Source organism: Momordica charantia (genome assembly GCF_013281855.1).
Source record: "Momordica charantia cultivar OHB3-1 chromosome 6 unlocalized genomic scaffold, Mcharantia_2.0 BLBB01000006.1, whole genome shotgun sequence".
Taxonomy (NCBI): Eukaryota; Viridiplantae; Streptophyta; class Magnoliopsida; order Cucurbitales; family Cucurbitaceae; genus Momordica; species Momordica charantia.
In genome coordinates, this window is record NW_028275164.1 from 7,488,087 (window position 1) to 7,513,817 (window position 25,731).

Genomic DNA, 25,731 nt, shown 5'->3' on the forward strand with positions numbered 1-25,731 from the left:
TCCACGCTTTGAAAATAAGATTTTCTGACCTTTGGGGATGTTATTTATATGTAATTTTATCATTTTTATCTCATACATTATATACAAAATTGAACTCACCAGGCTTTTTTATCAATTGAAACATTTGTTCTATTCTTTTCATATAAATTTTTCTTTTCAATTTTTGGTGGTGTATTTTAGGAAACTGTGGAAATTTGTAACACAGGAACTCGTTAATAATTTTTTACCTAAAGTCAAACTCACGATATTCTCACCAATCTCAGTTGAGATTGCATGAATCCCATGTAATTTCAGTTGAGATTGCTTAAAACTTTGAGATTCATTTAATTTCAATTGAGATAAATGCAATCTTAGGTTAAATTATATAAATCTTCATCGCACCAGAAAAAATTCGAAATCAACTTTAGTTACTTCCAATTATTTATTTGTTATAATTCTCCAAGTAGAACAATCAAGATTTCAAGAACAATTTGTATTCATTTTAACCCTAAACCATTTCTTTAAAATATAAGGGCATTTTCGTCTTCCCGCCTTCAACAAAAGAAAGGTTTGAGTCACTTTCTTAAAGCCTAAAAACTTCTTGGATTAATCTTTTCCATTACCCATAGATGCAGTAAAAATCATGAAAACCACATAAATTCTTAAAGAACTTTCCAGATTAACAAAAATCATGAAAAAAAAGTATCATTATTATTAATGCTCATATTCATGCTACTGTTATCTTCAATACCTGCCAACAATTTTGACATTTTATTGGCATTGCTGGAGAGAATGAGAACTTAAAGATAACTTTTCAAGTTAACCAATGGAGGGAGGGAGGGAGGGGGTTTCATGTCATACAGACTGGAATTCTCATCAGACTGAAGAGACATAAGCTGAAACTCTACTTAATCTTAGAAGGGTCAAGTTATGTAGCCGAATCCAGATGCTCGGAGGGCGGACTACAGGCTGATGCCGAAGCGGGTTCTTGATACCATTGATTAGCTTCACGAGTGAGAAAGTTCGCCTCTGCATTCAAAGTTTCTCAGATAAGAATCCATCCGAACATTTGGAAATAGAGAAGGTATCCAAAAAAAAATTAATCGAACACTGGAGAATCGTGGATAATCGGTAGTATGTCGCCGTATCTTAACTAGATTGGTTCATCCTCGACAAGTTCTTGAATATTCTATCATAAAGAAATATATATCCATCTTTTGCATGAAGTAGTCATAATCTTCACCACATTGAAGATAAGTAATAGACGACCTTAAAAATCACTGAAGGGTGAGTTGAGATGACTTTTAGAGTAGTAAAAGGTATTTTTTATTTTTAGTCGATGAAAAGTGACTTTAAAAATTCCAAAAATAGTGGCTTTAAAAATTCCAAAAATACTCTAAGGTGCTCTCAGAAGATGTTTCTTTTAAAAGTATTCATAAAAGTAAATTAAAAAGTACTTTTTTTCAAAAGCCATCCCAAACTCACTCTAAGATCCCTGACATGATATACGAGATGAAACATAACCTTTCAGCAAGTTCTGCCCTTTATACCAAGCAAAACCACCACACAACTATCAGTCAGATCACTTCTCGACTAAATTTTTAATTTGATAAGCATTTTAGGCTGCAACGTTCTTCAAATACGAGATAGTCATATTTTTGTTAAGCTTTTGGTCATGTAAGTATTGCAGCATAGCTTGTGATAGGAATGACCTCCAAGGATGATTAGGGTCATTAATAAAATAAAGGATATATTGAAATTCGTTAGAAGGAATTCGTTATAAATAGAGCGATAAGAAATGGATGAAGGTAGACAATTCTTTAGTTGGTTTAGGCTTGAGGTATCTGAAGAGAGGGGAACTTCCAAGTATTGGAAATACTTGAGGTTATATTGTAAGTTCTTCTATCTTTTATATTAATAGTTGTTTGGGTTCTATGAGTTTGCAAACGACGGTACTAGAAAAATAGTCAATGAACATAGCTTCTCTAACCGGTAGTGGCCTATTGGGTAAGTCCCTGCAACAAGGACTTGTGCATCGGTGGTGGCACGGGGTCGAAATAATATCATGGAAACTAGTCAGAGAAGTTTCGGGTTCGGGTTGTTACCTGCCAAAAATACATCCTGGAATTCATCATCATTATATATGAAGCCTGGAGGATCTGGGGACCCGATCCCTACAATTGTGCTACCACTGCATGAAATGAAATTTGAAGTGGTGAGAAGATATACTAATTCTCTTTACCTAACCAAAATATCAACAACAGAATAAGAAAAGAGTGACATTGTCTATATAAACATCCAGAAAAACTGATTATGGCATCAGATATGGCCAGAAAAATGATGTCTTATTGCCAACAAAAGAAAACGCGTCTCTTGTTTTAACGTTCTTACCTCCCAGACATAAAAACGGCATCAAACTCTCCACGGCTGGCAGAGATTATACGCTGTTTCAATCTTTTAAGAGACGGGAGGACATCAAAAGCCGGAGGTTCTGAAGAAAGAATGTCAGATTTGAAACAAATACAACAGAATGTAGTTCTAAGGCAAAAGGTTCATTATGCAGCATATAATTTATGACACTAATTTACCAAACCCGATGCACCGAAACTGACATACCCAAATCATTGATACACACATCTTGGGATATTCCATTCTTTGTGATTTGATCCAACAACGATAAAGGATCAATCCCGCTTGTTTGATCCAGCCGTAGGCGCTGAGGAATACAAATCAGCCTTGATTATGCGACGGAAATAAGAACTAATTCTCATTTTTCTCCCACCTTATACTAAAATTTCCTCTACCTTATAAACTTCAGCAGTAGAGCATGCTTCCTGGGGCTTTATAAGAACCATTGGAACGTCCAAGGGTACTGGAGGTGGAATATTCTGTACAACCTGATAAAAGAGAATCACATTAAAATTTCTCAAATGCCAGCCTGGTATGATCATCCATCACGAAAGGGTCACCGCAAGCTCATCGGTATTCAGAACGAGCAATGGGAATCAAACTATTCGAGCTGATGCATACAGAACTACTATAATGTGAATATAGTGGACAGTACTCAACCAAAGGAGACAAGAAAGCAGGTTTTTGAGCATAGAACATGAATCTTTAAAAGGAAATCTTTGTTCACTTTAGTGAGCAAGAGTATGATAGGAACCAATCCTATTTTATTGACATTCTGGAGCCAAGAGGGAAATATGAGAATTCCTTACCTATCTGCTTACCTCAGTAACAACTTAGCCAAAAATATAGCCCTCTCTCTCCTACTGCCGATACACACACATAAAATACCTGAAACAACCTTTACGATAACTACTTTGGGCCCAAAACTTCCCACCAAAAAGTTCGACTCAATCCTCACGCGCTATCTTCTTCATGAAATACATGTTCTTAATAGGGGCCTATCAGAGTACTCATATAAAGATACTTGGTTTGTCCACTCACTTATGAATCAAAACAGAAGACACTCATTCTATCAAATCTGAATCAAGAGAACAGTTTCTGAATTTTTGTTGTGTTGATGTGAAGGTGAGAAAAGAATTGGCATTTCCAAAATCAATTGCATATTTCTTTCTTATTAGAGCATGTGGTTGTTAGACATACTTCACCTCGCCCGGTGCAGTAGGCTGCCCCTTCGGAAAAGAAGAAGGGAATATCAGATCCTATTTCACTTGACCATTCTTGAAGATCTTTCTCAGTAGCAAGACATCCACTGAACTTATTGGCAGCCCACAGCGCGGTTGCAGCATTACTGCTTCCTCCGCCAAGCCCCGCTCCAGTTGGTACCTTTTTGTCGAGATGGATCTGCTCATATTTTTTGTATAAAAGCATAACCCCAATCATTTCAACTGACATTTACCGTTCATACAGGCAGAATTTTTTGTGGCATTCATTAAAGATATTCAATCATTTCACAGTATCTCACCCAGAAAAAATTCTCACTGCCAGTCTTTTTCCTGTAAAGGTTAAGAGCCTTTATGATCTGCAGATATATGGTAGACCAATAAGTTAAACAAACGAAGAAAATCAGAAGAAATAAAACAAGAGCATTATGCAAGAACAATTACCAAATTTTTATCATCAAGGGGTACCCCAGATACATTGGTAGAAAGACGGTCCTTCTTCGATGGCGACAGCGAAAATTTAATTGTATCCCCTAAGCTTATCACCTAAAGTAGAGAGAAAAATGATACACCCAAAACTCAGCAACCGAGAGAAATAGAACATACTCCTCAAAGTTATTTATCTTTGAAACTTCTTCAACAAGACTTTTATAATGGTACAAGTGTTTTTAGCCAATTAAAAAAACGATCAGAAGTGATTTTGAAAGATACTGGTGTTTGGGAGTAAGGGTAGAATGAGTGATTTAGAAAAAAAAGATTTAAGTATAATTGATTTTTCAAAATCACCATCCAAGTCATACCTTAAAAATCAATCAAAAGTAATTTCAAACTTTTCTAAAATCAATTTTTTAATTTGCCGAACATAATCAATGAAAAAAAAAAGTGATTTTGACAATGTAAATGTGATTTTGATAATGTCGAAATCACTCCCAAACACACCCTAAAAACAAGCATGGAAAGTGTTTCACTTATAAGCAAGACTCTGAAAAAGCTTCTCAAACTCACCCAACTTCAACTTACTGTAATTGTTGCATCTAATAGCATCAAATAACAAAATTCCATTACTTACATGAAAAAGAGATGCCAAATCATGATATCCATCTTCCCTCTTCTTAGTTATTCTCAAGAAAACATTAATCTGCATCACCAACACTCTTAACATATAAAATTGGCAGAAGAAACAAAACCCTAACCCACCATCACGAAGCAAAACTTGGAGGCAACACCATTGTTACCTTGCAAGGCGAGAACAGAGTGAGCCTCGAAAGAGGAGCATCCCGGTCCACTTCATCAGCCAACTTGTTTATCCTTTCATCAGGATTATAAACTATCTAATCTCCAGCAAAAACCAACTCACTTTCACAAATTAAACCGATGAACAAACTAAAATGTCATCGCATTCAACAGAAGAAACCAGAATTTCACCTCGACTTGTTGTTTGGAAGCGGTGGAATTACATGTTATGGCGGTCTTCTGGATGAGTGAACTCTTCCGATTCTTCGACCTCGAGGGAAAAGCGAACGAACCGTGAGACCCAACAGAATTGCAGGCGAAATTCTTCCTAAACGAAATGGCAGGAAATTGGAGCTGCGAATTGAAAGGGATAGTACAGAAAGCCATTGATGATGGCTCCAATTTGTTCACCGGCAACGGACCCAGATGATCAGAGACGACAAATTGAAGAATTTCGAAGAGAAAGAAGATGAAGACGAAGCTTTAGCATTCTGGGTAGCGTTTTTTTCATGGCATTTCTCGGAGTTCGTATAAATATCGCTGAATTCAGGGTTTTTGGCCCCATCCCCTCCCCCAGCATTACTCCCGCCAATGAAAACTTGGAATTGGGTTGGTAGAGAGAGCCTTCCATTTTGATTTGGACAGACAATTTTCTCATAAAGTTTTTTCCTTTTTTCCTTTCTGTACTTAAAAACTCGAGAATATTTATTGATTCGCCAATCAAATGGTGTGGGTATAGCGAAGATTATTTGAATAATCAAACAGTTTTTAAATTTTTGGAGAATTGTGAAAAGACACAAATTTAGCAATCAAATATTTGTCGTAAAAAAAAAAGCAATCAAAGATTTGTTTTCCCCTTGAATGTAGGTAAGAACTAACGAGGATATAGCAATTTGTTTGTGGATAATTCCTTACCTTTTTTTTTTTTTTGAAGAGGAGATAATTTCTTACATTGTATAAATTATTGATTTAAATAGTATTTTGGTCATAATATATATATTTTTTTTTTACGTTTTGTTAATTTTGGCATCCATCGCTTCTAAAAGGTCTATTTTAATTCCTATGTTTTTAATTTTATTTAGTTTGGGTACTTTTTGACGGCCAAACGTCTATTTGGCCATTATATTTTTCAAAAGTGAATATTTTATCTTATTTTTTTATTTTATAATTGTAGTATGACCTTTAAATCACTAAATATCTTAATATATTAAAAAATTTTATTAGATATAAAATTTGTATTAAAATTTTGAATGGGTGACTTTTAAAAATTACAATAATTAAAATAGACACCATGAAATTATTAAAATGAACAAAATTAAAATTAAAAATTACATACATCAAAATAATATTGGATAATAATAAGGGATATGGTATTTCTTTTATTATTGATTTGAAAAGGCAACAATTCTTACCACGTGATGCATGTGTGTTTAAATATAGATTTCTAAGACTTTTTGGCTGGCACGTGCAACATGCCACCATGAGTTGAGTCAACATTTTTCTTTGAGATTAATGTTCCGTTTAATTTTTGAAATTAGTCATAAATCATTTCGAATTCTAAAATATTAGAATATGAAAACAAATTCAAATTCTTAATATATCTCAAATTATTGAAACTAAAATTTTCTTTTTATGGGTTTACTGGAAAGAAAAATGAAGTACATGTTATATTTTGTATGACATTATATTCATAATAATATAATATTTCAATATAAAATAGTAATATCAACCGCCACAATGAGCATAGTTCAGCAGTAATTGACATATACCTTAAACCAAGAGATTGTGATTTGAAATTGTTGATCCAAAAAGACAACTCTAGAAGAGAGGTAGAGAAATCCATATGCATTTTCTCCAGGATTTTGGACTCACGTGGGTTTTAATTCCAAATTCGACATATTTGGAACCAAAATTTTTTGACCCAAAACGTTTAGATTTCAAATTCTTTTTATTTTTTCTTCCAACCAAATACTTGGAAATGATTTAAAACAGTTTGATTTGTAAATCCTTGCCAATTCATATAATCTCAAAATTGTTGAAGGGTAAAATATGACCTACCACATAGCACACCATAAAACGCCATTCCTCATGATCTACATTTTTTGGTTCGAAAGCCATACAGATGTAACTAACTTATCAAGATCAATAAGAGTTCCTTCATTGAAAGATTAGAGTCCTAATGAGTCTGTGCTAAGGCCTATGCCCATCAACTATCTCACCTTCTACAATCGTCTAACCAATTGTGGCAACCATGTAACAGATCAGAGTCGTTGATCCACTTCCAACTTTCTAAATAATCAATCACTTCCATGAGTAAGTGCGTGCAATCTGATTCATTGTTTCGATAGCTATAAGTCATATTTTCACTATGTTTATGCAATGAATCGCACAACATCAAATTTGATCTAACTTGAACTCGGTCCTTGCTCCGACCTGAAACTCTAAGGGAATACCTGCACAAGAGGGCAAAATCTCCGATACTTTAAGTCAGTAAGTAGCTTGGACTCAATATTAAGTTTGAGGAGAATTTTTATACCTGATAGTGAAATGAGGCGCTCTATTTATAGGTTTAGGTTCCGACAAGTGGTTATCTTGGTCGGATTTGAAGTTGGACATGTCGGGTTCGAACAGATCTAACTCGGACACTTTTTCTTGAGATAGTAACTCAACTTTTGGAGAAAACGATCGTGTTCCATCTCGGGAGGATCCGAGGTGGAACTGCCTAGAATGTTATCTGGGTCAATTTCCAATAACGAATCATCGTCCTTCACGTGGCAGTCAGACTTCTTTCTCCCAAACAGACTAATTTGAACATTAGAATATTTGTTATTCTTCAAAACGTAATTCTCACTTAGATCATTCTATTTAACTCGATTGGTCTTATCTCATACATGCTCTTAATCAATCAAAATTGAGTATAAATAAATGTTTTAAAAATATAGAAACGAAAATGAACCAAAACTAATTTCCGACAAAGAAAATTGAATTTAAACTAAAACAAGAATTCTAATGTACAATAACGAAGACGAAACTTGTAAATTAACATTTTATTTTATTTTTTTGGTTGAGCGTGGTGGACTGGAGAACCAACAGTAACGGTGTAACACGTAGCGTGGGTCCCACGTTATCTCTTTTCTCTTCAGTGGGGCCCAACCTGAAGCTCTTCAATCTCCATAGCCATGGCTTCTCCTTCTCGGTTTCCTCTTCAACTTCATCCCGTCCCGCCCGCTCTTCATACAATCAACTCGATTTTCCCCTCAGCAATCACTCTTCTTCTGCTTGTTCGCCGAAATTCGATAATCGCCCGCTGGTCCAGACACGGAAGAAGTCAGAAATGGCGATTTCTTCCTGTCTCCGGCTTACATTTCCTGTAATTCGAAGAAGCCTCGATTTGCCGAAGCAGAATGCGCCTTGCCTCGGGTCTTTCGAGTCACTTCGACCGCGTCGGCCCACGGTTCTTCGTCCAAGATTAAGATCTACGGTCACCTGCTTCTCGCGACGGCCGGCGGAGTCCACTGTCTCCGGAGAAGAGAAGGAAATCGTCCAGGAAGAAGAATCGCAACAGTACGAATTGGAGAGGCTGTTCTCCAACCTTAATCAAGTCACACTCAAGCGAGAACCTGGTGATTTTTCGGTTCCCTCTGCTTATTTGATTCGAGATTCTTTTGAAAATTGGCGTCGTAGTTTCATTGGAAGTTGAAAATTAATTGTAGTTTGAATTTTGATTCCTCTTGCCCTGGGTTTCTGTTCTGGTTCGGCCGGCAGGAAGCTTATCCAGCGCGATTTTCCTGGTGGCTGGGACGACAGTAAGCATTTCATTCCTGAATTTCCCTTTTCCTTCTAATATTACACTATTTTGAATAGTTAATATTTCTGAGCATGTCAAAATTATGTTATTGACTTTTTACCTAGCTTCTGAGTTCATTACTCTAATACTGACAATATTGGAAACTGTATAATTTTCTTTTTGAAAATATTTTACTTGAATCTGTTGCTTAAGAAATGTCTCTATATTTCATTAGAATAAGTTGTAGTATTTTCGTCCATATGAGCTAAGCTCAGCGGTAATTAGCATCTATATCTAACCAATCTTACACCCTACTTGTTGTACTAAAAAAGAAGATTGTAGCATTTACATCCGAGGATAAAGGGAACTAAACATTCTCCTCAATGTAAGTGCAAAATGCTTTCATAAATTATAAACTAATATTAATGTACCATAATAAGTTGTGAATTCTATACCAATAAAATGATTTATTTATAACTTCTATGCTACAAGATTTCGTGGATATGTCCTGGGGAAATACTCTTAATAATCTTTTCCTTTATATCTCTATCAAGGATTTTTTATATTATACAGATTGGTGCTGGGATCCTCGCCATTCCTGCAGTAACTCAAGAATCCGGATTTCTAGCCTCAGCTATTACGTGCACGTTTTGTTGGGTGTACATGGTAAAGCTATACCAGCAGCTTGTATGTTTTAAAGTTTTTTTTTTGTTTGTTATTTTTATCAAAATCTTATTTTAATAGTATAGTTAAAGTTTGCAATAGAATGCAGTCAGAAATCAGAATGTGATTGTGCAGTTCTATCATTTCTTTATGTTTGATTCCATAAAATTTTGTCCAATTATTGTTTCACAATGATTCTATTGATTTTTTAGTTTATTGCAAAACCTTATAAAAATGACACAATTTGTTTGAAATTTCACTCTCTTGAATTGCCTACTTGGGCAGTTGGGCTCAAAGAATGAACTACTTTAAAGTAGGAACTGTGGTATTTCTCCTGTAGTCTGTTGGTAGATTTATGTGTTGCATATCGCTTTATATATTCTAGAGCATCTCTATATTAGTTTCCTGCATTAAATGTTAATATATAAAATCTTAGCAAACTTTTCTATAATGTTGTCCATAGGTATGAAAGAGAGATTCACTATAATTAACTAAACTAAGATATAATGCAAGCAGTAAAAATCAACAAATATGAAATGTTAAAGAAAATGAAAATTAAAGAGAATTTCCTGTTGAAAGTGGTTAGGTATGTTATTAGCCCTTTGATAGTAACTTAGAAAAAAGATCCCCATCGTATATCACTTTTCTGAAAATACTTCAGACTTGAAGAGAATTATATAGTGGCGAAAAAATAGAATTTTTAGACAATTTTCAAATTCATGATAATAGATACAGTTTCTAAACTAATCTGAAAAATGGTTTTTGTAAGCATTAAACAGTGTTCACAATAAACTAAAATGGTCCGAGACTTATTTTGCATTGTTATCGTTTCCATTTATTGTTTCTTATTTCCAGTTTTATTGTTTCTCATTAGAAGTTACCGGAAGCAAATTTTTGTGCATCCCATTTGATAAGGGTTTTGCTTTTTTTCCCCCCAAAATTAAGCTTATTTACCACTCAACTTTGCTTTGAAGTGAAACTTCTATTTCTCTAATTTAAATATTTAGAGTGAAGCATTAGAAATGGTTATAAGTACATTTTTATTATTATTATTTTTTTTTGAAAACGAAGAGGGAACAAGAAGTAAGAAATGATTGTTGAACATATAATTTCTTTCTTAAAAAAAAAAACTTCAAACAAAAAAGAAAACCTTAGTAGGCAGGCCCTATGTTTCTAAAGTTCTCTAAGAATCCAGTTCAGCAATAGAGGTTTTAAGTCCAAGATTGAAGGAGATTTAGGATGACCATGAATACAAGCTATATTGTTTCTAATTCTCAATTTCTCAGCCCAATTCTTTATATGCTTAGTACAATGAACAGCCGCAGCACCACCTTAATAATGGCATAGCATTTTTTCCATATGATAAAGTTTGTTTATAACTTATGGTTACTTTCATCCCATATTTGGGGTCCTGAATAATCAGTTACATAATTGAACCATGCAGGTTGTGACAGGACTGCTAATTGCTGAAGTCAATGTGAACACCATGTGCGAACTGGGTTCTGGTGGCGTGTCTCTGGTAAGCTCTTTTCTGTTTCTAAAGTTTTGGGGTTAAATGGGAAATGTCCATTTTTGCAAGGAGAAATACATGCCCCGGATGCTTGTTATTCAACTTGAGCATTGGGAAAAAAGTTTTATCAAATAATCTAAACTTGTTGGTTAACCATCAAGGTGATATGATATCATAAATCAAAATTCTGATAGGAAATTGCCTTCGATTATAACGTAGTAATCTGATCTTCTCCCAGCAGAAAGTAAAGTACTGTTCTTTATTATTTTGTTTGCAAAGATGTACTGTTATTCATTGTTATACATTAAATTGTGCAAATATATCTGAAGAATAAGTTATTGAAATTCTTCTTGTAAAAAATTGAGTAATGGAGTATGTGGATAAGAAAACCTACTGAAAAATAAGCATGCTAAAGTTTCTAGCATTGAGCAAAAGTAAGTTCCAGAATTTGTACTGTGAAAGTTATTGTGAATTTTGAACAATTTTCCATTCGATTTCTATTCTGGAAAAAAGAAAGAAGGGACACATTAAACTTTAACGCATGAACTATAAAAGGAGAAACCAGATAAAAAATTTGATATTGTTACCTTTGCGAATGTATTCCATTCTCAATTTTTTCCAAGTTCCTGCTTTATGCTTATGTAGGTTGATTTGTTGCGACCATTTAATTTTATTGTTTCCTATTGCAATATCTTTAGTATGTGATAAGCCTAGAGATCCAAGTGTTTGAGTTGTGTTTTTCAGGTATCGATGGCCTTGAGAACTCTTGGGACAGTTGGCGTTCAAGTTTCTTGGTAGGCAGAGATGTAATTGTTTTAAGTTCTAATGTCTATCTGTTTCCAAACATTGAATTTTGATATGTACTTGTAGAGACAAAATGTCGCAAGTATCTCTGCCAAATTTTAACTATGAGTAGCAACTTGATGCCTTACATGCTGATGATGGTTATATTATTTATTGTGCAATTTGTAATTTTTGTTCGCAACTAGATCTATTTTTATGGAGCATTTACCTTTAAAAATAATGAGTGAAACAAAATTAAAAGATCTTTAAAAATAATGAGTGAAACAAAATTAAAAGATTAATTCATTTTATTGTATATAGCTTATGGATGAATAAAAGGTAAGTTTGTATTAGAGACCGTAACAATGCCTTAACGCTTTACTCTTAGGCAGTGCTACTGCTAAAGAAAAATAAATCATTTAAGTAGACCAATTATGACAGACGGAAACTTATTTCTGGTGACTTACACTTGTGTCAGTGAGCCCTATTAATCTTATAATGTTCATATGGATATGGAAATGATACGGGGTCAAAAAAATTAAGCATGTGGCTGCTTGTGCAATGATGTGATAAACCATTCATCACTATACTTAATATGTTTATTTATTATGGCCTCCAGCATTTTTCTTCAGTCTGTCTGTTAATTCTGACAATAATATTTTGCAACTTGCAGTTGGTCATACATTCTCATTCACTATGCGCTTCTGGTTGCTTATGTGGCTCGTTCTTCAGACATCTTGACCAATTTTCTTGGCATTCCCTTGTACGAACGAGGAGTCTAACCTTCTTAAAGTCCCAGTATTAGAACTTGTTTGCCTTTCTAATCAGTGTGATCATACAAAGAAGACTCATGCATTGTTTTCAAGCACATTTTATATGTTTTTTTTTTGGTGTTGATGCAGCATTGTAATTGCAGATGGGAGAGTGCAACCTTGTTCTCTTTGATTTTTGGAGGTATATGCTACTTTGGAAGGTTGGTACTTCACTCTCTACACTGTATTGATTCAACTTCATATTCACATATATGTGCATTTACATATTACAAATACGTCACTTCTGCTGCATATTGACTGCAAAGATGTTTTTAATTGCAGCCAACGTTTAATTGGTGCTGTCAATGGAACCCTAGTACTTGGAATCATCATTTCCTTTGCAGGTCTTGTGGTAATATGCTCACTTCACTTCAGGAATTACATGCTCCCATTTGGGCTGTTACAAGGATTGTTAACATATAGCAAGTGACCCGTATGTTGTGTTTGGTATGGATACTTGAGTTAATGTAGTAGTTAACCACATTTTCTTGAATATTCATGATAATTTTATAGTGGGAAAGCCCCCTTGACCAGAGAACTTCATTGGACATTTATTGTTTGAAATTTTTTCTGCGGATATAGCTGAAATAAAGTATACTTTGCTTGCACAACTTATGAAAAATACATTTTCACAATATTAATTTGGAAGAGCATTGCATTTTACATTTTTACTGCTCTGATTATATTACGTAGGCCCATTTCTTTCAGTTTTTTTATCAGTTTACTAGTTCTAGGACTAACAAGAATGATCTTCCGTACTCAATAAAACATCACTTTATTCTCTGGTTATGGATGCTTTTTCGTCAGTTATTTCACTTGGTGCTTGATAGATGCACTAATATCAAATTTTATTTATTAGGCAGTCGCCAGTGGAGGCCTACATTGGGATGCTCTCGTTAAAGCTAATTTCGAAGCTGTTCCTATGAGTATACCTATAATTGCCCTTTCATTTGTTTACCAGGTAAATTAGGGCTCTGCTATATTTCAAAGTTGTCCTGTGAATGTAATAACGTTATGTGATTTATCTTTTCAAAAAAAAAAAAAAACATTATGTGATTTTTTTTTTCAGAACGTGGTGCCAGTACTCTGTACGAATCTGGAAGGAAACCTGACAAAAGTAAGGTGACAAATATTTCCTTTTCCATGTTTGGCAACATTTGTAAACTGTGTATAAACTATGAAACTACCTCAAATCATTTTTTTGTTAACTTGACATGTCTAGAACCAAAAATTTCAATAGAATTTGTAATTCCTGATGTTATTCATTTGGTTCAATGCATCCCATTTTTCTCTTAACTACAGCGGATTTTATCCGAATCCCATAATCAGTTGTGTTTTGGTTGTAAGTGTTTGTATTCTGTCAGTCATCTTTGAAACAATCAAAAGTTGTTTGATACCATCTACTGGCTATTTTTTCAGGACATCCATTGTACTTGGCACTGCAATACCTCTAGTTCTATTTCTTGTCTGGAATGGTGTCATTCTTGGCACTATTTCAAGCCTTGAAATGGGATCGGATAAGATTATAGACCCATTACAGCAATTGAGATCAGCAAATGGAGCTGTAGGAGTAAGTTTCTGGACTGCTTAGTTTATGTACTTTATAACACTTTTATCGGATGACTTATTTGAAGCAACTATTTCTTAATGCAGCCTATAGTAGAAGTATTCTCTCTTTTGGCGATTGCAACATCCTACATCGGATTTGTTTTGGGATTATCGGATTTTCTTGCTGACTGTAAGTGACTTCTCTCATTAGTTTTTAGAATCAGAACTGTATTAGACATGTTATATAGTCTGGAGCCTGTTGTTGGGATTTAAGGGTCACAGTTTTAGGCCTAATGACTATATAGATTAATTCTGTGTGGTCACTTGAAAAATATCAATCTGTAACAAAGAATACAATACAAGTAAATGTAGGAAAACAGACACTGAATTTATGTGGAAAACCCATCAACGTAAGGACAATCTCTTAAAAACTTCCAGTATCACATAATAGGATTACAATAAATTTCACCGGTCATAATTAGAGGAAATCACAATAATAAAAAGGTTAAATTACCAAAAAAAAAAAAACATCCAAAATTGTTGTCATTTAAAAAAAAATTATCCATATCTTTCAAAAGTTTCAATACTACTCTTTGTTTCTAAAGTGCTCTTTGAACAAACATCCCTTTAATGTTTTGAACTAAAATATGACATAACAATTAACGTGGAAGTTTGCCTAGATTAATTTTGTAAAGAGAGGAAATGTGGAAGAAATTATCGTCTTCAAAGTCCGCCAATCCGTCATTCTATTTTCATCCTCAACTTCTTCTATCATTTTTAAAAATGATAGTTGATTTCACATTACTTCTCTTTTTTTCGTTCAAATATTAACGGATGTTTGTTCAAAAGTATTTTTGGAACTTTTATCAAAGATCTAGTTTTGAAATTTTTTAAAGAATAGGGGTATTTTTAAAACTGGGCAAAGTTCAGGGATAAATTTTGTACTTTAGCCTACACTTCAGGTAAATTACCCTTTTACCTTTGTATAACAGATCCTAGAAAAATATGGCATGATCTCATTGTAGTAGACCTAGACGGCTAGAAAAAATGACTTATTTCTCTAACGTTGTGGCCTTTTCACGAATTCCTGAAAATTTCTTCTTTCTTTTCTCAAGAACTTTACAGTGGCCCTCTCCCTATATTTCTCTCTATTATGGTTGCCTTGCACCTCATCATCCGTCTCTTTATTTAAACAGTCCTTTTTTCCATTCTAATCAATAATCATCATTTTGTTGTTCACTTATCCATTTTCTGCATTCAACTTTCTTGTGGCCCATCTTCCTGCAATAATAGCATTGAATCTCTCTAGTGTTCTTGCTTGCTGATCGACCGTGATCACTACTACAACCCTTTCGATTTTGATTCCTCCCTCGATTTTTCTTGACCAGAACATCCGACTCCATGGCTAAAGAACCCAAGGCTATCCTCATCACTTCTACGTTTAACAGACTACTGTAAACCATAATCGTACTCAACTTCTCGCTAGAAGAGTAATCATTTGGTGATTCGACTACCGTAACCAAGTTGTCCGGCAAAGAACTAAGAAGCAGCAACGCCTGCAACTCATCATCTAAAACTATCTGCATCGATGAGAACTGATTCATTATACTTTGCATCTCACTCAAATGATTTGCAACTGAAGTAGTAGTACCCTCGTATTTTATAACATATCTTGCCTGGTTGATTTTTTAGATCCAGATAATGCTTTTTTAGATCCAGATAATGCGAAGCGTTTCTCTCATACAACTCTTCTAATTTCTTCCCCAAGGAGTGTGCCAATGTCTCGTTTGAGATATGGTAATACACACTGTCATCCACCCACTGCCGAATATACCCAACAACTTGTCTGTTCAATAAGTCCCAATCTTCTTTGCTCATATTCTCTGGTTTGCTTGACTCGCCCAAAATAGGAGCACGCATCTCTTTACAATAAAGATCTTCCTTTCTTCTTTTCCATAGTTGCCAATTTGAGCCGTTGAAAATGACCATCCTACTGTCCACTTCCATGACTATACAACTAATCCAATGACAACAACAATGGTTGACAAGTCAGCAACTTGTGGGCTCGACTTCGTTCATTTTTAGTACTTAGTTCAAGCTGGTATCGAACCAAGCTTAATTTGAGTATATCTTTGAGAGAGTGGAACTTTGTCTTGAGGGGAGTGCTGAGAATCGCTGCCCGACAAAAATGTCAAGGAAGTCCAGATCTTTCCCTGGTCAGAACTTAGCTGAACTCTATCCTCCTCGTATTTAGAGACATGGGTACATGTGTCCGGGCTGAGGAGGACAATGTTGCACTAAATTTTACCCTATAACACAACAACAATAATTTTGTATCAACAGAAACGACAACCACCTTATTGACCTGACAATGTGATTCCACTGCCCAACTTTGATACCACTTGTGGGTATTGACCTGACAATGTGATTCCACTGCCCAACTTTGATACCATTTATGGGGATTGATGAAAGGTCACAATTTTTGGGCGACAAAAATGGGCATAAAATATACCTTCACCTGTAATCTAATAGATAAGTTTTAGAAAATATAAAATCATCTCCTCACCGCGGTAGATGACGACAAAATAGGTCTTTTTGGTGTCTTTATATAGCTCAGAAAATTTTAGCTCTCCTCTGGAGAATTTCCCGACGGCTCTCTCACTATATTTTTCTTTATCTTCTGTTGCGAATAAAACTTGGCTCCTTACTAATAAGGAATAATCTTATCCTTACCACCATTAAATATATGATAACTAAGAAAAAAAATACAAAAACAAAAAAATTATTTTAAGATATAATGAGTTCTCAAATATTCAATGGTTGTAAGGACAAGGTTGTTCCTTACTAATGATGAGTCAAGTTTTATCCCTTTGTTGCGGTGGCCTTGCACTCACCTTTTGACTCCTTGCCTTTTTTTTTTTAAACTTCTCTTTATAGAGAGTAAAGCCTAAGTGCCTTCCCACCATATGCCTATAATATTTTAGGTGATTGTAAATTAAAATCAATTTGCTTTAGAGAGTATGTATCTCAAATGATAAAGTGTTTGATGCAGAAATTTGGTCTCTTGAGATCTCGCCAAATTTGTACCAATCTTCTAAGTATGAAAGGGATCGACGTAACCTGCAAAACAAAATAGCGCTAGGATCGGTGTGACTTTGGCCACACGGGCTCCGATGCTTAAGTTAGTATCGGAGAAGTCGAGTGAGGAAAGTAGAAGGAGAGTAGGAGGTTTTAGCATACCTCTAGGGTTTGGCTTACTTCCCTATTTATAGAAATTGAATCATAATCTCCCTTAGGGTTTACAGAAGTCGAACCTTAGTATCTTTAGGAGATCTGGACTTCTGGGCCCATGTGCTTCGTCGTGGATCTAATGTCAAATCAAGGGTCGAGATCAGGTGGGGTTTCGGATTGGACTGTGCGAGGATCGAGGGGAGTAGAGTTAGGGATCTCGACCTTTTGGTCGAGAACACCTCGGCGCCGAGCACTGCTCGACGCTGACCACGGGTCGATCCAGGATGGCCCGAGCCGATGGTCTTCGATGATTCTCCTTCTGTCGCTTCATCTGTTCTATAGTTCTCGTCCCATAACAGTAGCCTCCACTCTCAAAATAGAAGCCAATAAGCATAAGTAAAATGTTAAGACTTCTATATTGAGAGTACTTGTCGCTCAGTCGTTCCATGGGTGACTGTTTTTGTAGAATAGCCCTCATACCCTTTCGTCGTGGTTGGCTATCGTTTCATGGGTCGACCCTCTTAGCCCCTATACCCTTTTGTCGTAGTTGTCCATAGTCAAGTCTTTTGGACTTTACCGTATAGTTAATTTTAACTGTTTAGGTTTTTGTCTTGGGATCTAACTTTTAGTTGCGCTAGCTGTACCACCATTGAGTTTCTAACCCGTTTGGATTTTGCCCATGGTTTTATACTCAAGGGTTTACTCTTGGGTTTCCAACCTCTTTGGCTTTTGTGAATGGTTTTATATCCTGAGTCCAGTCGATATCCTTTTGTTGTTGTCGGTTTATCGTTTCATGGGTTGGCCTTCTTAGCCTCCATACCTTTTTGTCGTAATCGGATGTGATCAAGTCTCTTGGGCTTTGCTATACAGTTAATTTTAACTGTTTAGGTTTTTTTTTTGTTGGCCTTGGGGTATAACTTTTTAGCTGGGCCAGCGGTACCACCTTTGGGTTTCTAACTTATCTGGCTTTTGCCTATGGTTTTGTACCCCAGGTTTACTCTCGGGTTTCTAACCTATTTGGTTTTTGCCAATTGTTTTGTACCTTGAGTTTCATCAATACCCTTGGATTTCTAACCTATTTTGACTTTTGTCAAATGATTTTATACCTTGAGTTTCGTTGATTGGTTTGACACGTCTGCTTTCTGTTTTAATATTGTGGGCCTGTACGCAACCCTTTCAGCACCTTTGGGATTCTCTTCCCCGGTTTCACTGATTGACTTTTTAGCTTATCGGTCTGCTTCTAAGTCTATCCCAGTTCGAGTTCCTTGACCAACTGTTGATTAGCTTATCCATGCCCCCACTTGAGGAGTTTTTGTTTAGAACCAAAATAAATGCTCAAGTAGTAAAAGCTAATTAAATCCCAGATGCTAGAATTGATCGTTTTTGGAAACATAAAATCATACGTAATATGAAACAAACGACATATACTACATAATACGTAAGCAATAAAAACCTATTCAATCATTAAAAAGGACACGATCTTGTGGTTTCTCAAGATGACGTAGTAGTATCCCCGCAATACTCGTTGTTCTCTCCTGACTCTTGTTCGAGCGGGACTATCGTTGGGGCATATCTTTTTTTAGGATCTCGTTGATTTGATTGGTCTTGAGTTTTGTTGAGATCCAATTTTGAATGAAGTAGCTCTTTTGCACCCATATATTTTTTGTCGGGTTCGAGTCAATGCTTCTGAGAAAGTTGTTGGGTTCGATCTTGCTTCGTTGCCACTTTTACCTCATAACACTTGCCCCTACTCTCGAAGTGATGTATTTCTATTTTTTTATCTATCACTTTGAACCTCGGGTTTGGATCTAATGTACCCGTGAAGGACGAGTCACATTTGTCATTTCTTGATCAAGACCCACGATCAAGGTGGCCTCTTCCTCGGCTGTCGAGCCGAGCCATGTTAAAATCAATAGCGACGTTAGGTTGAGTATGACATTGAATACCAAAAGCCAACTACGAAACTGACCGGGTAGAGATCACTAAGACAGGTATGGATGCTCTGTTGGGGGTTTGAGTAACCAAAACTCGACTCGCTTGATGACTCTCCTAGCCCTTGCCAAAGGCTGAAAGCTCTCTCTAAGTAGGCCGCCCCGTTGGCATCAGCATCATACGGACCCGAAAAAGGGAAAGCCGACACATGGGAGGAAGACTTAAGATGGCCGCGAGAGGAAGATGAGGTAGATGTCCCTTAAAGTCGAGCAGAGCGACGAGGCGTAGTAGGGGGCATCGAGGGTTGAACTTGGTCTCGAGAGAGGGGATCATCCTCCGTCAAATCAGTGATGTCGACATCAGAGGCTCGACTAGATCCAGCACCGGAGCTCCGAGTGTTTCGACGACGTTCTCTTTCGAATAAGGAAGTGGCCCATCTTGACATTCCTACAAAGGAAGTACGAAATAAAAATCGGCTAAATGTAGATTTAAAGGAAACTCCTGATGGTTACCTGAAAGTGGAAGAGGAGGAGCCAGGCTAAAATCTATCAAGTTCTACTCGTTTACCAAGTCTGGTCCCCACCACTCGACGTCGGGTAACTGAAGGACAGTGTGATAGAAGTTCAATGCCTCTGTGGGAAGTTCACAGGTACGGGAATCTGTCAACAAAAGAAACAAAAAGATGAGGTTTAGAATATGATATAGGAAAGTCCCGATAAGAGTTCGGGAAGCTACTTACCTAACTCCCTACACTCCATCGGGACAGGAAAATGCAATCCACGGTCGTCCCGGGCAAGTCAGTCACCACCGGCAAGGAACCACTCATCCTTCTAGTGCTTTACCGAGGAAGGACCCGAAATAAGAATTTGGTTTCATGAGCTAACGTAAAAATGGAAGTTGTCGTTGGGGCTATGCTTAAGGAAATAAAGTGACATGAAGATGGCCGCGGTTAAGGGTTGGTCACCCCCAAGATAGGACCACAAGATGAAACAACTGATCAATGTAGACTACCCATTAGGGACGATCTGGGAAAGAGCTACTTGGTTAAAAGCTAAGCAGTTTTGAAAAAACAGTGGCAATGGTAGGCGAACTCTAAATTTGAACATGGCCGCATAGAACACGACTTCCCCGGGATAGGATCCATTAATACTCTCCTCGGGGTTTGGGAGGCGAAGTTTGACCGAATCGAGAATGCAGTATTTTGAGCAGAGACGGCATAAGCCTCTCATTGAAAACGTAGAGTTGTCCACCCAGGAAGGACGAAAGGATCAGGACTCAGAAGACGGGCGGGATGACGACTTGTCGTCGGAGGTAGTCCACTCAAAGGTTAGATCACTACCAGATGCCATGGAAATAAGCAGGTAACAAAAGAGCAAGAAAGGAAGGATGATTACCTCGAAGTGAAAGGGGTGAGTGAAATGTGAAGGAGGTAGAACGGGTTTATATAGCCTCAGAAAGCATGAGAGCATGACTCAGACCAATGGTCATAAACCACTAGGCCGAAGCCTGCTCGGCCACCATGAAACCTGAGCCAGCCTCGGTCACGGGTCCTGCTGCGAGGTGACTACACCTCCACGTGAACCAGTGTAGGACATGACAACACTTCCACGAGAATGGATGATGTGATCATACCTACACGAGAACCAACAAAGTGGGGCGAGACAGTCAAGGTGACAACTCGATCACAAATTCCAACATGGCTCAGCTTGGCAGTCGAGGAAGAGGCCACCTCGGTCAGGGGTCTTGATAAAGAAATGACGGATCTGACTCGTCCTTCACGGGTCCATTAGATGCAAACCCGAGGTTGACAGCTACAACACTTCCTGTGACCCGCCAGTAAGTGTACTCTCAAAGTGATAGATAAAAAAGTGGAAATACATCATTTCGAGAGTAGGGGCAATTGTTATGAGGTAAAAGTGGCAATGAAGCAAGATCGAATCGGGTGAGTCAACCCACAAGGAGTGGATCGAACCGAGCAGGGCTTGGTTCCTACCCTGCTTGATGTTGAGCCCCGTCCTTGTTCTTCTGCTGTTGTTCCAAGACCTAGGGTTGCAACGTCCCGGCCCGTAAGCCCACAAGTATCAAGACCTAGGGTTAGCACGTTGTGAAACCCCAGGGGGTTAATCGACTATAAATAGGGAGGGGATCACCCCTTGAAGGTAAGCCAAAATGCCACTTTCAAGTGCCTTACTTGTTTAGTGATTTCTCTCATAGCTAACTTAAGCATCGGAGTGTGACAAAAATCACATCGGGTTAGGGTTGTTCGGTTTTGCAGAATCCAAGCATCAACAATTGGCGAATCCTACCCCAGGGACGTCATCCTGCCCATCTTCTGCGGTCGTGTATTTCCCTCATTCGTCTAAGTATCTTTAACATCGACTTTGATCCTTTATCCTTAATAAGATTAACCAGTTTTCTTGCAAGAGTTCGAGTTCCTTTTTATATTGTTATGAAATTATTATTGAGACCCCTTCTGAATCTAGGTGGGTTTATAAGGGTGCGTTTGGTTGGTGGTCAAAAAACAAGGGTTTCAAATGAAAAACGAGTTTTATTATTAGTTTTTAGTGTTTTCAAACATGTGTTTGGTAGCAGATTTGAAAATTCTCAATTTAAAAAATTGTTCAACGTGTGTTTAGCAATGTATTTGTAAACTAACCGTAGTTACCAACTAAAGATTTAATTTAAATTTTGTATAGTTATTATTTTATGATGTTGTATAATTTATAATATATTATATTTTACCTATCTTAGTTTTAACAAAAATGAAATGAGTTTATAACATGAAATAATATATTTATAATCATGTAATTTTGTATTTTAAAATTTAAATTTGGAAAATACTTAAAATATAAAAATATTTTTTTCATAAATTTTTACTATTTGGATCCCATAATTCAAAAATAGTTTTAAAAAATAAATCTGTCAATCCAAATCTATTTGATTTACTAAAAACAAGAAACGGATTGTCCACCAAACTCTAAATTAATATAAGTGGATGGTGGCCCCGTTTATATGCATGCTTAATGTAATAAATTCTAAAATTACAAGTTTGGTGTGTCTATCAAGTTATTTTTAATTTTTTTTTTTAAAATAGATCTTTGAACTTTTAAAGTTGTGTCTATTTAATCCTTGAAATTTTTGTGTCTAATAAGGGCTCGTTTGATAATATTCTCGTTTCTTGTTTCTCGTTCCCAATTGGGACCGAGTTAAGTAAAGACGGGCTACCTAGTGATTTACAACCACCCTGCGATTTCAAAATAGAAAAATGGTAATCATTGAGATTTGTTTGAGAGGGGAAAAAAGAGAGAGTTCCAAACCTAAATAAACATCCAAATTGCCCATGAATCTCAATGACCAAGAATTGAAAATTGACGCGGGAAGGAACTATGGAATTGGTAATGATTCTGCTGCTATTCATCAAACGAAGCAACATCTTGGCAAGTTGTTTTATATGAAAGATCTTGGTCCTCTAACTGGGATTGAAGTTTTTGGTCTCCGGGTATGCATCTAACTCAACAGAAGTACGCCATGGATCTTCTAAGTCGCCATGGAATGCTTCACAGATTGCCCTGTGTGACTCCAGCTTAATGCCAAGCTGTATTCTCATGATGGTGAACTGCTATCAGATCTATCGGCTTATAAGAGTATGTATGGTGGGTGGTCTCCAGTACTTTACTCTGACTCGCCCAGTCGTTTGCTATTGGACTTGTAGACAAGTTTATACACTCTCCTCGGGTTTCTCATTTAGTAGCTGATAAACGTATTTTGAGATATCTAAAAGCTTAAAAAATCTAAGTATTTTTCAACTAACGTTGATTCTTGTTTCTCCTTTTTTGAGAATACTCTCACAATTGTATTGAAATTTTGGAAACAGCCAAAACTAGTTTCTCCTTTCTTGTTCCTATTTCCAATTTGTTCTAAAACATAAATAAAAATATTGTTTTATCATACTTGAATTCTTAGAGATTGGAACCATGCAATACATTTTTCTTCATTAAAAATAAAGAAATAGAAACAAGAAACAGGAACGAACGAATCCTAAATGTTCGTCATTTGCTTGATTAGTTTACTCCTTTTCACTAAAAAAAAAACTAAAAATTAACCATTACCATGAAAATATATTATTTTAAAATTACGTGGTAGGTCAATTTTGGCCATGTTTGAATTCTTAGAGATTGGAACCATGCAATACATTTTTCTTCATTAAAAATAAAGAAATAGAAACAAGAAACAGGAACGAATGTTCGTCATTTGCTTGATTAGTTTACTCCTTTTCACTAAAAAAAACTAAAAATTAACCATTACCATGAAAATATATTATTTTAAAATTACGTGGTAGGTCAATTTTGGCCATGTTTAGGTGTTTATGATAGGAATGCTGTTGGAAATATTATGAGGGTATTTTAGTAATTGTGTTAGGAGGTGTTGTTATAAATAGAGTTCAAAGAGAAAGGATGAAGTAGACAATTAGTGAGCATGGTTTAGGGTTTAGGCTTAGTAAGAACACTCACAAGAGAGGGAGGATCCAAGTACCTCGAATTACTTGGAAGTTATTCTAGTTCTTATATCTTTTATATTTCAATATATTTCTAGTTCGGTTCCATCGTTTAATAGTGCGAACTTAAATAAACAAAGGTAACAACAAAATTTAAATATTAATGACCTATTAGAATTTTTTTACATAATTCAAAGACCAAATAGACACGTCTTAAAATTTCAAAGATCTATTGAAAATCTTTTTAAGTATGAAGCATTAATAGCCACAACTATGAAAGTTCATGAACCAAACGGAATACATAGAGATTTGTTTGTTCTCTAATTTATATGTTTTATGCAAAATCACAAGCAGTGCTAAAACTACCAACTGGGGAGAGCAGGCCTTTGCCATTCATTTTGACATTAATTCCACCCCTTATACTGTCATTGCTTGACCCAGAAATATTTTTCAAAGCACTGGACTTGGCTGGCACATATGGAGGTAAATCATTAACAATCTATTCTCGTAATTTTATTTTGGTTAAAATACTATTTTGGTCTCTGTTCTTTGTGCTTTGGTTCATTTTGGTTTCTGCGGAACTTTAAAAATGTTCATTTTGATCTTTATATTTCGAACTTTGGTTCATTTTAGCTCACTGTACTTTCAAAATGTTTGTTTTGGTCCCTATACTTTTACAAAGTGATCGTTTTTGTCCTTTAATTTTATTTATAATCTCATTTTTGCTATCTTAATTTCACCACGACACTACACTTAATGTATTTATTGAAATGTAACCATAATTTTATATTAAAATGTTTTCGTTATGTACAGAATTTGTTTTAAAATTTTTCAAATACGGACTAAAATGGTCACTTTTTAAAAGTATAGAACAAAAATGAACATTTTGAAAGTATAGAAACTAAAATGAACCAAAATTGAAAGTACAATGACTAAACTGAGATTTTGAAAGTACACGAATCAAAGCTCGAAGTGTAGCACCAAAATAGTATTTTAGCCTTTTATTTTTCTACCTCAACCTAAAGAAACCAAGTTTGTTTCCTGATTAATTGTTTTCCGTTATAGTGTTGCTGCTGTTTGGAATTATTCCAGCTGCAATGTCGTGGTCGGATCGGTATTCGGGTTCACCCCCGTCCGTGAAACTACCGGAGGTGGTTCCCGGAGGAAGGTTTACTCTTTCCCTCGTGATCGGAGGTGCTGGATGGGTAATTTTCTCAGAACTATTGAACAACCTTGGGCATCTATGAACCATAGGGAAATAAATGTGTGGGTAAATATACAAGAAGGTCCCTATTCTTTGGTATAATTTTCAATTTAGTTCTTAATCTTTTAAAATTCTCAATTAGGTCGTTCTATAAAAAAGAATTGTAAAATTTTGTTAACAAAAAGTTAATATTTATGTTAACTTACTGTTTTAAAAACAACTTTTGACACATGAACATGTCACTTAGATGCTATACATAACACATGAAATTTAAACCATTCATTAGCAAAACTCGACCTACCAATCAATAAAATCAATTTCTTCAAGTGGCATGTTTCCGTGTCTAAATATGTAATTAAAACAATAATCTAATGATACATTCTTTGCTAATAAATTTTAACATTGTTTTAACATAGGACAAACCAGACATTTTTAATACGTTAAGGGTAAGAGTGATAATTCTAAAAAATTTAAAATTAAATTAAGGATTACTTCTTCTTTTTTTAATACAACATGTGGGAGTGGGATATCGAACTCACAAACTGTAGAGCAAGAAAGTTAGCAAGCTAGCAGTTTTTTTTTTATACTAAATGTAAATTCATTACTTTCTTAGAAAGATATATAATACCATAAATACGAGAGAAGAGTTCCAGATCTATACTAAATGTAAATTTATTACTTTCTTGGAAAGATGTATAATACCATAAATACAAGAAAAGAGTTTCAAATCTATACGATTTTTAGAGGGATAGAGAGCTTTAATCACTTAAGTACGTTAGGTTGTTTCTAAAACTTCTAAAAAAGAATTGTGAATGCTTTTTAAAATGTGAAAAACAAAAAGTATAAAGGGGTTTTATAATGGGTAGCATATAAATTTTCTATATTTAACAAAATAACATGTCTTTTTGATATTTTCAGATATAGC

The 25,731-nt window shown here is 35.7% G+C and overlaps 2 protein-coding genes across 4 annotated transcripts; one reads left to right on the forward strand and one right to left on the reverse strand.

The window, feature by feature from the left end:
* Positions 1-671: 671 nt before the first annotated feature.
* CDPMEK (4-(cytidine 5'-phospho)-2-C-methyl-D-erithritol kinase) lies at positions 672-5,427 on the reverse strand. The gene is made up of 11 exons (XM_022291990.2): positions 5,034-5,427; positions 4,844-4,939; positions 4,678-4,746; positions 4,053-4,154; positions 3,911-3,967; positions 3,589-3,789; positions 2,784-2,876; positions 2,596-2,695; positions 2,371-2,470; positions 2,085-2,170; positions 672-1,008 (listed from the first exon to the last, which is right to left on the reverse strand). The coding sequence occupies exons 1-11, from the start codon at positions 5,226-5,228 to the stop codon at positions 908-910; spliced, it is 1,200 nt and encodes a 399-aa protein (XP_022147682.1). The 5' UTR covers positions 5,229-5,427; the 3' UTR covers positions 672-907.
* Positions 5,428-7,919: 2,492 nt separating this feature from the next.
* Positions 7,920-25,035, forward strand: LOC111016587 (Tryptophan/tyrosine permease). 3 transcript variants are annotated; one of them, XM_022292032.2, is made up of 14 exons: positions 7,920-8,464; positions 8,607-8,647; positions 9,202-9,315; positions 10,736-10,810; positions 11,546-11,595; positions 12,258-12,347; positions 12,501-12,557; positions 12,679-12,748; positions 13,256-13,357; positions 13,466-13,518; positions 13,816-13,966; positions 14,050-14,134; positions 24,044-24,085; positions 24,668-24,767. In XM_022292032.2, coding segments are annotated over exons 1-13 (1,179 nt in total). In that variant the 5' UTR covers positions 7,920-8,175; the 3' UTR covers positions 24,046-24,085; positions 24,668-24,767. The 3 variants fall into 3 exon arrangements, with proteins under 3 accessions (XP_022147724.1, XP_022147723.1, XP_022147722.1); XM_022292031.2 differs by having other exon boundaries at positions 7,940-8,464; positions 9,202-9,294; positions 23,957-24,085; positions 24,668-25,035; XM_022292030.2 differs by having other exon boundaries at positions 7,961-8,464; positions 23,957-24,085; positions 24,668-25,035.
* Positions 25,036-25,731: the final 696 nt, after the last annotated feature.